The sequence below is a fragment of the Oncorhynchus nerka genome, linkage group LG19 (assembly GCF_034236695.1).
Source record: "Oncorhynchus nerka isolate Pitt River linkage group LG19, Oner_Uvic_2.0, whole genome shotgun sequence".
NCBI classification, from domain to species: Eukaryota; Metazoa; Chordata; class Actinopteri; order Salmoniformes; family Salmonidae; genus Oncorhynchus; species Oncorhynchus nerka.
Genome location: NC_088414.1, coordinates 23,576,008 through 23,590,074, shown reverse-complemented (window position 1 = coordinate 23,590,074; position 14,067 = coordinate 23,576,008). Strand labels below are relative to the sequence as shown.

General features: G+C 42.3%; 1 protein-coding gene across 2 annotated transcripts in view; it reads left to right on the top strand.

Annotated features, from left to right (window-relative positions):
• Positions 1–4,075: 4,075 nt before the first annotated feature.
• The window catches only part of LOC115101217 (glutamate receptor ionotropic, NMDA 1), a 28,216-nt gene continuing 18,224 nt past the window's right edge, over positions 4,076–14,067 (top strand). The window contains exons 1-6 of one of the 2 annotated variants that reach the window (XM_029620537.2): positions 4,076–4,759; positions 8,226–8,360; positions 8,701–8,877; positions 11,657–11,719; positions 12,425–12,522; positions 12,774–12,895. In XM_029620537.2, the coding sequence (XP_029476397.1) occupies positions 4,511–4,759; positions 8,226–8,360; positions 8,701–8,877; positions 11,657–11,719; positions 12,425–12,522; positions 12,774–12,895 (844 nt within the window). In that variant the 5' untranslated portion in view covers positions 4,076–4,510. The remainder of the gene's footprint in view (positions 4,760–8,225; positions 8,361–8,700; positions 8,878–11,656; positions 11,720–12,424; positions 12,523–12,773; positions 12,896–14,067) is intronic. The other variant, XM_029620531.2, reaches the window with a different exon arrangement.

Sequence of the window (14,067 nt, the reverse complement as noted above, 5' to 3'; positions counted from 1 at the left end):
GTGTTAGTGTGTAGGAGGGGAGGGAGAGATTGAGAGAGACACACACACACACACACACACACACATAGGTCCCTTAACCCTCTTACCTTCCACTGTGTAGGTGGTGTGTGTGTATGTATGTACTTGTCTCTGTGTGAGTCGATGATTGTGTGTGTATGTGTGAACTTTAGAGCGAGTGTATGTGTGAACTCTAGAGCGTGTGTGTGTGTGTGTGTCATTGCTGTGCATGAGAATCTTGAGTCTTTGTTCTCTGCCAGTGCACATCGTTATATAATGTCTGCATTGCAGGCTGGCCGAGCTGTATTGATGTATGAGTGGAGGGAGGAGGGACACTAATGGCTACAGGAATCCAGCAAACAAGAGTCCTTGTCGCTGTTGGCCATCCCTCAGAGTGGCTCTCATTAGGCAGTGTTTAACACATACACACACAGTGCCACAGTCTTACAGCTGTCCCACAGCCATACAGTATATAGTAATACATCTCTATGGATCTGAGCTATCTGAAAACCAGTCATGTTGTTAAAATGTTCTATTCTCGACACCCGTGTTTTAAAATATTACTTTATATCACATACAGTAAAATATAGGTTATTTAAACCAATCGAGAAGCATGAGGGAGGTGTTTAAGATTTTGGCATTGATCTAAATGTAATTTAATACTAAATAAATCTATTGAATAAATCCATAATAATACTCGTTTTTTTTCCATTACTGCGGAAACCACACACTTCATAAGCGGGCTATATGTTTCCTATGCCTACTAAAGATGTATCGTGTCTAGCCTATCTACATGTTTCCTATGACAGGTAGGACAGTCAGCATCTATGGATGACAGAATGATTGGTTTGCCAGTTTGAATCCTGGGTCCGACGGAAAATCTGGTGGGAGGTGAGCTTGCAACTGGAGGGTTGCTGGTATCAAATCCTAGATGCCAGTGCCCGTCGTTGTTCCTTTGAGCAAGGAACTTAACCCCCCCATAACAACAGCTCCCCCCGGGCACCCAGTGTGTCTTTTCGGGAGGAGTTGGGTTAAAAGCAGAAGTGAAATTTCGGTGGGACCTTGTGTGCAATTGACCAATCAAGTGATCTTAATATCTTATTCTATATGCCGACTAAAACTATAAAATCTCTATATGTGTGCCTCTCGTAGAGAGACATCTCTGCCATTCCCACGGTGTAAAAGCCAGTTGCTTTTTGCCATAATTGCATGGGATTTGTGCAAGCAGTTTGGCTGCTACCTCATACCATATTTTGGTATTCTATATCACATGCACTTTTAGGGGCCTTAACAAAACAGACCAAAGGATATGGCAAATACTCAACCATTACAATTTTGTGACTTCCTGCCATTTCAATCTATCCCCTATACACATTTAATTGTTGGGGCACTACTACCACATATCAATGAAATTGGTACAGTACTCTCCATCACGGGTGGCACAAATGTTACCTCTTACAAGACACGCCTCAAAATATGTTCATGAGCCTGAAACAACAATACCATGCAACCACTAGCGGTCAAAATGACTCTTGCATTTGAACATTTATGACATTTACATTGTAAACACACAACAGGGCTCACAGATTACTTCCTGCTAAATAAAATATTTATCAACTATTGATTAAAGGAGATAAAACAGATGAGATTTAACCATTAATCGTCTGGTTTATAAACAAACCATCACTTTTACAGCCTTTGTTGACCTTGTAGCCTAACTTGCCTAGATGAAACATGATTTTACTTGGACATGTGTGGGGTTTAATGTGGGAAGAACAGTGTAAAAAAAAGTTGATTCAATGGACAATTCTAAGGCAACCAGCTACAATCGGATTGTGAGTTTGGGTAGCAAAAATGTTGTTGTGCAAACTCACAACAAACAGTTTGTGTGTGATTTTTTTTAAATAGCAAACTCACAATCCTATTGCAGCTGATTGCCTTTCAACTGTACATTGAATTATCTTTTTATTTTTATGTTTTAATTTTTCTTTTACAGTGAACTAGGATAGGCTTTAGGCCTATCTTCCAATAGAGCCCCACAGTGGAAGTGTCATAATACCCATAAAACCTAGCGGTCAAACATGGAAATGGTTCCAATCATTTTTCCACCATTCCTTTTTCCCATAGGGGATTTTAGAAACACTTAAAATAAGGGCTGTGTTTTGTGTAGTCTTACCCTGGCGTGTTGTTTTGATAACCATATAAATCTCTCTCGGACAAGGTGACATTTATTAATATATTTGGCTCTATTTACTCTCAGATTTGAAAATGCTAATTCGCATCAAAGAAGACATCATGCAAGACCACAACTCCCTGCAAACTCCTGCACGTCATCTCTAGCTGACACCTTTGCTAACAGGTTTTGTATCAATTTAAAACTTGCACAACACAGTTCCCAGAATTGTCAATTTAAGTATATTCAGCCAATTTATTCATTACCAAATTTAGCTAACATTAGGTAGTTAATCCAGAGATTATTACCCTAACCTCGATTCGACAGTCTCATCCAGATCATGACATTTGTAGCTCTTTATGGTAGCCACATTAACATTTCATTTTTTGGGGGGGGTAAATATCAGCAAATATATTAATAAAAGTCATCTTGTTATTAAAATGTTACCCTGTGGTAGGCCTACATGAAACACAGCCCTTATTTGAAGTGTTTCTAAAATCCCCTATGGGAAAAATGAATGGTGGAAAAACGATTGGAACCAATTTCTTGTTTGACCGTTTTATGGGTATTATGACTCATACTGTGGTACTCTATTGCAATGACATTAAGTCTAAATAAACCTAGGCTACTCTGCTTTGTCAATACTCCAGTGTGATGTGCTTCAAAGTAATAGCTGTGCCATCATTTATTTGATGTTCAATAGCCTACATGTTATTTGATGTTAGGCATTATGAATGTTCAGAAACTTAACACTGTGGAGAGAGAGGCTTGTTTCCTAGGTAACCAGGATGGTTGAACATTTTCCCCCTGCTTAGCAAGATGGATGCTCTTGTGCCTCCTGTGGTTACTTGGACACCTTGCTCCCGTTCTCCATTCGGGGACATCTCAAATGACATTACCCGCCCCCACAATCAAACAAAACATCTAACCAGCACACATATCTGTCAATACAAATAAGGTAAAACGACACATTCGTGTGACACTTTTGGAAGAAGTTGAGCTTCAATATTTCATTGTACACCAGGCTGGGCAATGCTTTAAGATGCAACTCTATAAATTATTCAGCCGTTTTTATATTTGTATATCCCCATGTCAGTGCTCGCAGTAGCTTACGTTGGAGGTTTTGCATGATTGAAGAGGTTGAAATATGGATGACATGGTTACATAATTGATTGGCTGTTTGAAAGTAAAGGAGAGGGAGGGGATGTAGCCTACAAGTAATTGGTGGTCCTGGTTGGTCTGAGTCTATGAAATGATGGGGATTTACAGCAGCAGCCAGTTCAACTGAGACCGGAGACACATCCCCAGCCAAATATACAAGCAGGCTTCCAACTGGGCACACACATCAATTCAACATCTATTGCACTTTGGTTCAATGTAATTTCATTGAGATGACGTGGAAACAACGTTGATTCAACCAGTGTGGCCAGTGGGTTGGGTCCATCTACTCCGTGCATTATAGGAGTACTGTTTGAGAACAAATCTCACATATTGGAATCGTTGGGTCACTGGATTATTGAGGTGTCAATTTTCATTGCAATGGCAGCAACCATCTGCAATATTTATCTATCCTACCTAAAGTAACCTACAATATTCACACTTTAAGAAATCATTCGTTTTTCATCACATATGATGTTTTTTTAATGAGATCAATTATTGTTGTTCTCACTCACCAATTGTGTCTTGCTTTTCTTTGATGCCCTATTCATAATCTAAACTGCCTACTACCATTCCTGTCATATAGTGAATAACATTGTTGTTGAGATGTTGAAAATACTTTTTGTTGATGATTAGCTTCCTTTGATTCATTTCCTGTGACATTCTAGAAGAAGAACGCCAACGCGAAATCATAGATAGATCGCGGAGGCGCGCACCACTGCGCGTGCACAGCTGTCAGCACCAAGGACAGCCGCTCAGCCCCGAGCATAGCGTCAGTATTACCACCTCACAGAACAGCCCGCGCCGAGCCCACAGAGGACCGGTAGAGCAATAATACTGTGCACAAAGGGAGCCGCATACGCCGCGAAACATGCTCTAACTCGTTTATATCGACATTGGAAGAAAGACAATGGGGGAAATAGGCAAAGGAAGATAATAATCTTTGAAGAAATGCTTCTGAAACAGCGGAGATAGTCCAACAACGCATAAGGTCCTGACCATGCACATTCCTCCGCATTGCACTTAAATCAAATGTGCAGATTTTCCACACTGTCCAGCGGGACGGTGGTTCAAGTCGTGGTAACCGGGTGAACAGTGCAGTCCAGAATCCGGGAAAGCCCACCTGCCAACACGAGGGTTAGACGGATCTGGGGTCCACTGTGCGTTTTGGTCGTTTACACGATGCGTTTGTTTCTGCTGGCGGTGTTCCTCTCGTGCTCCTGTGCGCGGGCTGGCTGCGAGCCGAAGATAGTGAACATCGGAGCCGTCCTGAGCCAGAAGAGGTACGAGCAAGTCTTTAAGGATGCAGTGACCCAGGCGAACCAGGTATACGGGAGAGATAAATTCAAGTTGACCGCCATCTCCGTAACGCACAAACCCAACGCTATCCAGATGGCTCTCTCCGTCTGCGAGGACCTCATCTCCAACCAGGTATCTCAGGAGTGCGCCAGCGTGCCAGCATTGGTGTTAAATGATAATAGCCTAATAACATGAGTCATTAGCACATATATAGCCCATCTATTCAATGTCAATCATATGAATCCAAATCATTTAGAGGGCTCAGAGAATTGTCCAACATTTGTATGAAGCCTATGGCCACTATTGGGGGGGGGGGGAATTAATCATCCTCTTTAGTGTGTTACATCTTCCCGTTTCTGCTTCAAGGGAACTGACTGATGTGAGTAATTGGGCAGATGAGGTCGATATATTGTGACGATCACTTTATTTGCAATGAACAAACCCAGTAAGCATCTCATTCTAGACTATAACCTCAGTGCCTGCGAAACAATGTGCCACCTGTTTCCTGCCTGATCTCATAGCTCAAACATAACAGTAAATCCGGGACACTCAAATTAGTATGATATGTAACGTTTGGTATGTGTAACAGTGTTGCTTCCATCCATCTCTTTGCCCCAACCTGGGCTCGAACCAGGGACCTGTAGGTATAAAAAAAAATATATATATAAAAAATTATTGGAATAAACATTTAATTTGGCCTTACTGCTATTAGCGCATAGAAACGCATTGAATAACATATTTATACATGGCAAAACAGGTAGTCAAAAAATGATTCAAAAGGATGTTTTAAAGTGAATCCTATATGAAAACATTTTGGTTCCAATTGTATTAATCACAGGTGTAGACCTTACAGTGAAATGCTTACTTACGAGCCCCTAACCTACAGTGCAGTTTAAAAAAATACAGATAAGAATAAGAGATACAAGTAACAATAAATTAAAGAGCAGCAGTAAAAACTAAAATAACAATATATACAGGGGGTGCCGGTACAGAGTCAATGTGCGGGGGCACCGGTTAGTAGAGGTGGTATGTACATGTAGGTAGAGTTAATTAAAATGACTATGCATAGATGGCAACAGAGAGTGGCAGTGGTGTGGTGTGTGTGGGGGGGGGGGGGGGGGGGCAATGTGAATAGTCTGGGTAGCCATTTTACTAGATGTTCAGGAGTCTTATGGCTTGGGGGTAGAAGCTGTTTAGAAGCCTCTTGGACCTAAACTTGGCGCTCCGGTACCTCTTGCCGTGTGTTAGCAGCGAGAACAGTCTATGACTAGGGTGGCTGGAGTCTTTGACAATTTTTAGGGCCTTCCTCTTGGCCCCCGTGATGTACTGGGCCTTTCGCACTACCCTCTATAGTGGCTTGCGGTCGGAGGCTGAGCGTTTGCCATATGATGCTCTCGATGGTGCAGCTGTAGAACCTTTGAGGATCTGAGGACCCATAGGTTTTGTCCTGCCCGCTTCACAACTGTCATGGTGTGCTTGGACCATGTTGGTTTGTTGGTGATGTGGACACCAAGGAACTTGAAGCTCTCAACCTGCAGCATGTTAGCTAATCCTTCCCCTTTAACCTAACTCCTAACCTTAACCTTAACCCCAAACCTAACAGTTTATATGGTTAAAAATGGGACTGTATATTAGGGAAAAGGTCAGTTTCTTGCAAATATACACTGTGTTACTCTAATATACAATATTTCTTCAAGCCTAGGCTATGATAACAATACAATGAAACTGCAGCCAAGCCTTTAAGAGATCCATCACATATGGTAATACAGATGGAAGCTGAAGTGAAATTCTACCTATTTATGTTGGATATCCATATGTTGTTGTTACACAAACAGTAGCCAATATAATGAGGAACTACCAAACCAGAACTTGAGGCCAAACATTAAAAATAAAACGGGCAGTGAGCCTGTGGCTAAATCTCTATCCCCATATCTGTAGTCTATTATCCAGACAAAGCTATGTGTTCAAGGGTCTTATACAAAAGTTATTCTTTATCATTTAGAACTGGACAATCAATATATCCTTTAAAAGCCATGGACGGATTGTTTTTTATCTAAGGGCCAAAAACACACAGATTTGTGGGGGATGAGAGGCCAACTCACTTCAGTGTACACAGCTGCAGATCCACTGAACTGCAAACAAACTAACTAACCAAGAGAGAAATGAGTGATGCATCCTTAAATGAGTTTTTACTGCAGTTTCTATTTTCACAGCTCGTGCCATGTGACGAAATGTTGCCTAAAAGGAGGCCAACATGGCCACGTACGCAATGGGCACGTCCATCAAAGCATCACAGGGGTAGCAGCTGGGGTGCATGCCTTGGTTCATCTGCCGTTATGTCACCGAGAAGGGCGTTTAGTTTGTATTATAGAAAATTGTATGATTTAATCATTAGAAATGGGTAGTTATAACTGGTTTATGTTATTACTAGATCAATAATGAGACACACATGTGTATGGAAGGCAATGGGTTTTGGCTCTAGACTTGAAAAATTACTGTGTTTTTCACTTCAAGTGCGATAATTTTTTAGGTCACAATATCTTTTGTGTATACGACTGGTGCAATTTAAACCTAACAATGAAAACAACATTAATAAGTTATGCATTGCGATGTTACCCCTTTGAGATTTGTTTCAACACTGAAACACATTGCTAAAACCCTCGTCCATCCCATTCACATCAAGCATTACATTGCTTCTGAAAGCAGCAATGTCATGTAGTGAAGAGAACTGAGGCGTGAACCACCCCTCCCCCATCCCTCTTTCTCTCTCTCTCTCTCTCTCTCTCTCTCTCTCTCACACACACACACACACACACACACACACACACACACACACACACACACACACACACACACACAAAGGTCTCTCCCTAATTCCTCCACTCAATTCCAATGTCCCCAGTCCTCTTCATTGTAATGATTGTTGTAATTGATAGAGATGGTTATGTGCTGACATATCTTTGCTCCCTACGTTCCACAATATCTGAGTCCCATCCTATCATCTCAGAGGGCTGCAGGGATGAAAAAGGTGCCAATGTTCTACATGTACCTTTACTTGTCAAATGCATGGAACAGTGCCTACTAACTGCCTAGATGGAGACCTAACCATGTGAGAGACTCAATGAGATGGTCTTGGCTCTGTGGTCATGTTAGTCACTCGAGAGAGGGTCCATGACAGATGGTATGGTAGATGCCTGGAAGCGCTCTTCGGATGAAAGAGGCCCAACCATACGGGCTGCACACACTAACCATCATGCCTGCATATCATGCCAGTTTTGTCTTCCCCCTCAGTTGGATCAGTTTTACATTTCTAAAGAATCCTATTAATCTAAGAATCGATATACAGTTAGTAGAGCTGCATTGAGGAGCATCTATCTACTTCATCCAGGATAAGTGTCATTCAGCTTTGAGCCAAATGAATAACCATCTACCATGCAGCAATTATGCTAATGAAAAGTGAGGATGGTTTAAAAGAGGAAAGAGCTGATTTGACATTTCCATGTCGCAGTGAGGAATCAATAGTCCATACACTTTATTATCCTTTCACCTCTCTTTACAGGTGTGTGTTTTTCTTTAATCCCCGTACTTGTCCCTGCAGGTGTATGCCATCCTCGTGAGTCATCCTCCCCAGTCCAACGACCACCTCACCCCCACGCCTGTGTCCTACACCGCAGGCTTCTACCGCATCCCTGTTGTGGGCCTCACCACACGCATGTCCATCTACTCCGACAAGGTGAGAAATGACTGAGAGAGAGAGAGAGAGAGGGAGGGAGAGGGACAGAGGGAGAGGGAGGGAGAGAGGGGGGGGGGGGCTGAATGATGGAGCAGACCATGGGGATCTAAACAAATAAGAGAGACATACATTCTACTCCACTTCTTCTCTAGCTACCAAAATAGATGTGGACGAATTACATTCTGCTCCAAATGTCTTGCAAGGACAAGACATTTCTGTTTGATTGTGAACAACTGCAAAGGCCTCATGAATATGTAAGAAAGAACATAAAAACCGTGGATAACAAGCAAATCATTTCCTCGCACTCGCACTCCTTCTTCTTATTTTGCTTTCTCCCCAGAGTATCCACTTGTCTTTTCTGCGGACTGTCCCCCCGTACTCCCACCAGGCTCACGTGTGGTTCGACATGATGCGAGAGTTTCGATGGAACCACATCATCCTGATCGTCAGCGATGACCACGAGGGGCGGGCCGCGCAGAAAAGACTGGAGACCCTACTGGAGGAGAGGGAAACAAAGGTGAGACGCTCGGGCTCGCCGGACCCCCAGTGTGTGTGGGTGTGTGTGTGTGTGTGTACTCTCTGTTTAACTCTCAAAGGTCTTCTATGTATATAACTGTTTTCCTTTCTGTCGTGTGAACACATCTCTCACTGACCATTGTGTAAACATTGGCTAACATCAAAATGCTAGAGACATCTACAGCGTCTAATGTGTTCTGATCTGAGTACATCTTTTACTCATCTCATGTTGCTTTTCACCATAGTCAAATTCTCCTGGGTCAATCCACAACGGGAGCCAAATAGCGGACTTTAACCTGGGGCTTTGCAAAATATCAATGACTCCCAAACAGAATGATGGTCCATAGATCCTTGATGAATATTTGTGCTGTGGTACATGTATGTTGTTTGGAAGGGATGCAGTTCACAAATCCAGTGTAATGCTCACTTGGAGACTTGTAATGTGATGGATGGTTGACATACAGCAGTATATCAGATGGTCATCGTGTCCTGTGCTAAGACACTAAGACGGTGAAATACATATCTTTGGTTTTATTGTGTCCTTGTCAAATGTTGGACTGAGACCATACAAGTGAAATGACAGGCATGTGACAAACTGTCCATAAGCATTGCTTTAGCCCAGAGTCACCTCTGAGGTTGTGTTGCTGGGTAGCTAGCTCATTAAATATGCTGATCCACCTGAAGCCTAAAACACAGCAGGGATGAACACATGTGTCAAACTCATTCCACGGAGGGAATGGGTTTTCGCTCCACCCCTGTACTTGATTGATTAATTAAGGTCAGTAATTAGTAAGGAACTCCCCTCACCTGGTTATTTTGTTCTTAATGTGAAAAAAACCTGCCGACGCTCGCCCCCCCCCCCCCCCCCCGGGGAATGAGTTTGACACCCCTGCCCTAAAAGATCATGTTCCCTAAAGGAAAAGAGAAGGACCAAATTTACACATTGTTAAAAAGACAGGATGTGGTTAAGACTTTTTGACACTGCGCTGTTTGTTCCCCTCGGGGCTCCTTCCTGTAATTGTGTGACGGAGTGAAATGAGTCCTGATTGGAAGAGTAATTTAATCAGAGGCTGATGAAACGGTTCATGTGACAGACACATGCTCACGATAATCCACACCGAAGGGAGAGGTGAAATGTCAAACATGTTGTGGTTCATCAGTCACACTCAAACTTTTTGTCAATAAATCATCTTGTTATAAAGGATTTTGACTTTATTGGATTATACAATGACTTTACCTGTGTTGAAGTGGAGTTTTCTATGGTAAATAACCTACATTTGATTATATAATAGTTGGTTAACCGCTAGCTACATGTTTCTTCCTTCTTGGAATCCATCTTGTCTGACCTTGGCTCTCGCTCTCTCTCTCTCTCTCTCTCTCTCTCTCTCTCTCTCTCTCTCACTCTCTCTTTTAAATAATGCCATAAGCAACAATTATATAGATTTACAGAATGCTGAGTTTGCCACATTTGGGGAGTTTGTGTCATTTCCTCATTTAATATAAATATTCTATTTATTCACATTTCATATTCCGTATCGTGCAGATTATTCACACTGTAATTGCAGATTTATGTGCTGTGCTGCTGTGACAAGTCACAGGGACAGTAGTTATATGGGGTTCTATACCACAGCCGGTAGCGAGAATCTTCTACCTGTAGTGGATTCAGTCAGAATACTGACATGAGCGACACAACATACAATATTCATGCTTGACTGAAGTAGAAAAAATAGAGCACCCAAAGAACTCTTTTGGGAAAACAAAGCCAGTCATCTAGACAGTTTTTTTTTTTACCAAGGCATTGCAGTGCCACACAGAGACAGCTGCAAGATGGTGGAGGGCTAGAGAAAGAAATGGACCAAAATAGATTTGGGTTTGGGGACTCAATACATGATTTGATCATTTATATTCTAAATGAAGACTGTAGTCCCATTCACTCCAGTTCGATTAATACTTGTTTTGTAATGCCATGGTTTATGATTGTGCACTGACCGTGAAACACTACGACACAATAGCATGCAACATTTGGAAGGGGAGCAGTGTCTTTTACAGAGCAGCAGTGACTACAATAACTTCAGATTACATTTGAGGCATAACAGATCTGTAATCCTTTCAATGGAGTGAGCGTGAATACAATTGAGGAGAATGGGATTTACTTTGGATTTGCTTGTCAGGCAGTATAATGAACGAATGCGGCAGAGTCACTGTAGCATTTGGGATGTGGAGGACGCAGATCCTGAGCGCTCTGCCTGCCTGCGGTCTGAGCTGAAAGGTCGGGCATCAGGGGAGGCAGGTCTGTCAAGCAGAAGATGCTGTGTTTCACTGCAAAATGGCTCCCTGACTAAGGCAAAGCAGGAGACTGCCTTGCGGCTCCTTTCACAATATACAGGAACTGAGTGGAATTCAAAATGGAGAGAGCCTGAGGGCCATTAGTTTGCAGAATCAGACTGTTTACCTGTTGGGATTGCTGACACACAGACATTTTAGCCCTATCAATCTCACTGTTGTACAGAGAGTATGACTGTTTCTGGACCAATGCTGGACAATGGTTTGAGGGTCTTGAGTAGTATTTGAAAGATTGTGAATGAGGTCATATGACATAGCATTAAATAGGATTGCTAGTTGTCAGTGTCTTTGATTTACTTTGCAAGCCCCAGTGTTAGGGATCCCAATTTGAAGCAGAAAAGTGAAGATTTGTTGGAATGCTTTACTGCGATCCATTTTCAACAGTTTATAATATTCTTCTGTGTCTGCATATTTTCTCTGTGCACATTACTCATCAGAATAAAAAAAGGAACTATGAAAACCTCGACCAACTGTCCTATGACAACAAGCGAGGACCAAAGGTATATTTGCATGGTCAATGCACGCCGCCCACCAACTTTCCAAACGTAGCAACTAGAAACCAGCCCAAGCAGTCACCAGCCGACCCAGAAATGCCCCTATCTTGGTAGCACGTGTTTCTTTTTACTTTGAGACATTATCCCTATAATTTCACTGAACAATGATTTTGTTATGGAAAGACTATAAACATTAACAAATGAACAGCGCTCCGTTTCAACCATTTTCATTTTTTTCATTCAAATAAAGGAATGCATGTCCTCAGAAGAAGAAAAAAAGAGATTGCAAGTCTATTCCTTTGTGGAGATCCGGTAGTGTGGGACAAACCCTTTCCCAGATTACTACCCCCTCCTGTTTTGTAGCACCTCCCTAGTTTTCAATAGTTTTTTTGTTGGGGGGAAAAGTTTCCCCGTCATTCCTCTTTACCTGTTTTTAGTTACTGGTTGCATTGACCTTCTTCTCCCCCCTACCTAACATGCACGTCCTTCTTTGGAGCCTTGGTAACCCTCAGTTTGCATGCGAAAAATGCAAACGTTTTCCCCCTCCAATTTTTTTTTAGTTGAGCCGATTTCCCTGGATCGCTTTCCTTTTTTTCCTCTCTCCCTTTTTCAACAAAATCTGCCAAATCGAGCACAACAGGTAAAGAGTCAGCATGGTTTCTGAGGTGGGGGTAAGTAGTTGGCTTGACTTATCTTGTGCCCCAATCACAGGCAGAGAAAGTCCTCCAGTTCAGCCAGGAGACTAACTTAACTGCGCTGCTTCTAGAGGCCAAAGAGCTGGAGGCTCGCGTTATCATCCTCTCCGCCAGGTGAGACCCTCTTACAGCACCTCCCACTTGTCCCATCAGGCCCCTCCCATCAAAAAGCCCCTCCCATAAGTACATTTTCACTATTCCTATTTAGACCACAACATGATTTACAATGACTTACACTTCAAAGTGGTATAGTTTACACCTCTATTGCTAAATGCTGGCATAATGTCACACAGTAGTGATTTACTGCCATGATTTCAATTAAAGATAAGTAACCATGTCTATGTCACTGAACATCTCTTTTTCAGTGAAGAGGACGCTGCTGCAGTTTACAAGGCTGCCCGTTTCCTGAACATGACGGGCTCGGGTTACGTGTGGCTGGTGGGAGAGCGGGAGATGTCGGGTAAAGCCCTGAGTGAGGCACCAGATGGTACGTACCGTACGCTGCTACCCAGCAGCCACTTGGAAAACACTTCAGAATGCTGGCCTTTTTCTGGGGTCACCATTCATCTCACCTCTACGATTAGGGCGAAAACCCATAATAACGTGAATGCCTCGTTATTAACCATGTATTATGTATGATTATTTGTTGAGTGTTAAGCATTTAAACGTTTAAGCATTTTGTTATGTTTAAAGGTTTTAAATGAGTCACAGAAATGTACACTATAATCTCCTAAACAAATGTTAACACAGTGTTACGCCCTGTGTCTCCGAACCTATTTATTTATAGTCAGAACTATTGATAGGTTAACTCGTACATGTATGTTTCCTAAAAAATATGTTGGGTTATCCAAAATTTCGCTTGCTGCCTTTATAATGCCATTCTGATATATTAATAGCTTGGTTATCGTGAGTTTTATAAAGGGTGTTTTGCAACCCCCACATTGAAGTGTAACTGAAATAGAATGGTAAGCTACAACTGTCCTTTCTTATGTCCCGGAGTCTGCACAAGTCTCACGTAATATGTCACTATGTGGTCACAAACATAAGCGTAAACCCCTAGGCACTCCAACACCCCTGACGCCCATTGTCTTACGTTAGGTCGCGTCACTCCTACGTGACGCTCGTCCCTCAGTGCAGACGATTAGTAGCGCTATCTAACGTAAGGCAATGCCCCGATCCCTGCAGATAATTCTTTGTCAGTCATGTCCATGTCTCAGCATCTGTTGCTGTCTTAAACTCACCTCTGTGGCTTCTTTCAGGAGTCTGCAAGACTACTGGACCAGTTGCAATAAGAAAACTTAGCTGAAGTTGGATTGTTAATGTCATTTGTATATTAATTCTCTAATCTAGTTGATGTATGTTTGTTTGGTCCCAGACATACACTATAGCTTTCTGCTTGTGGTATTTTCCAAACTAACCCCTATAAAGTGGGTGATAGAATTGAATCGATCCAACTTCAAGGGACTCTTTTTCCCCCCCATGCTGGGCAAAGTTCACTAACAACCTCAAAATATTGATCTAGCTATTGCTCTCTGATCATGTTGCCTTCTTCTTCTCGGAAAGGAATAAAAAAATAACATCCGAAATCAATTTCCATCCAGATGAAGTTCATGCTTCAAAGACTTCCAGTGCTGGATGATCCAAATTCATTTCACAAAT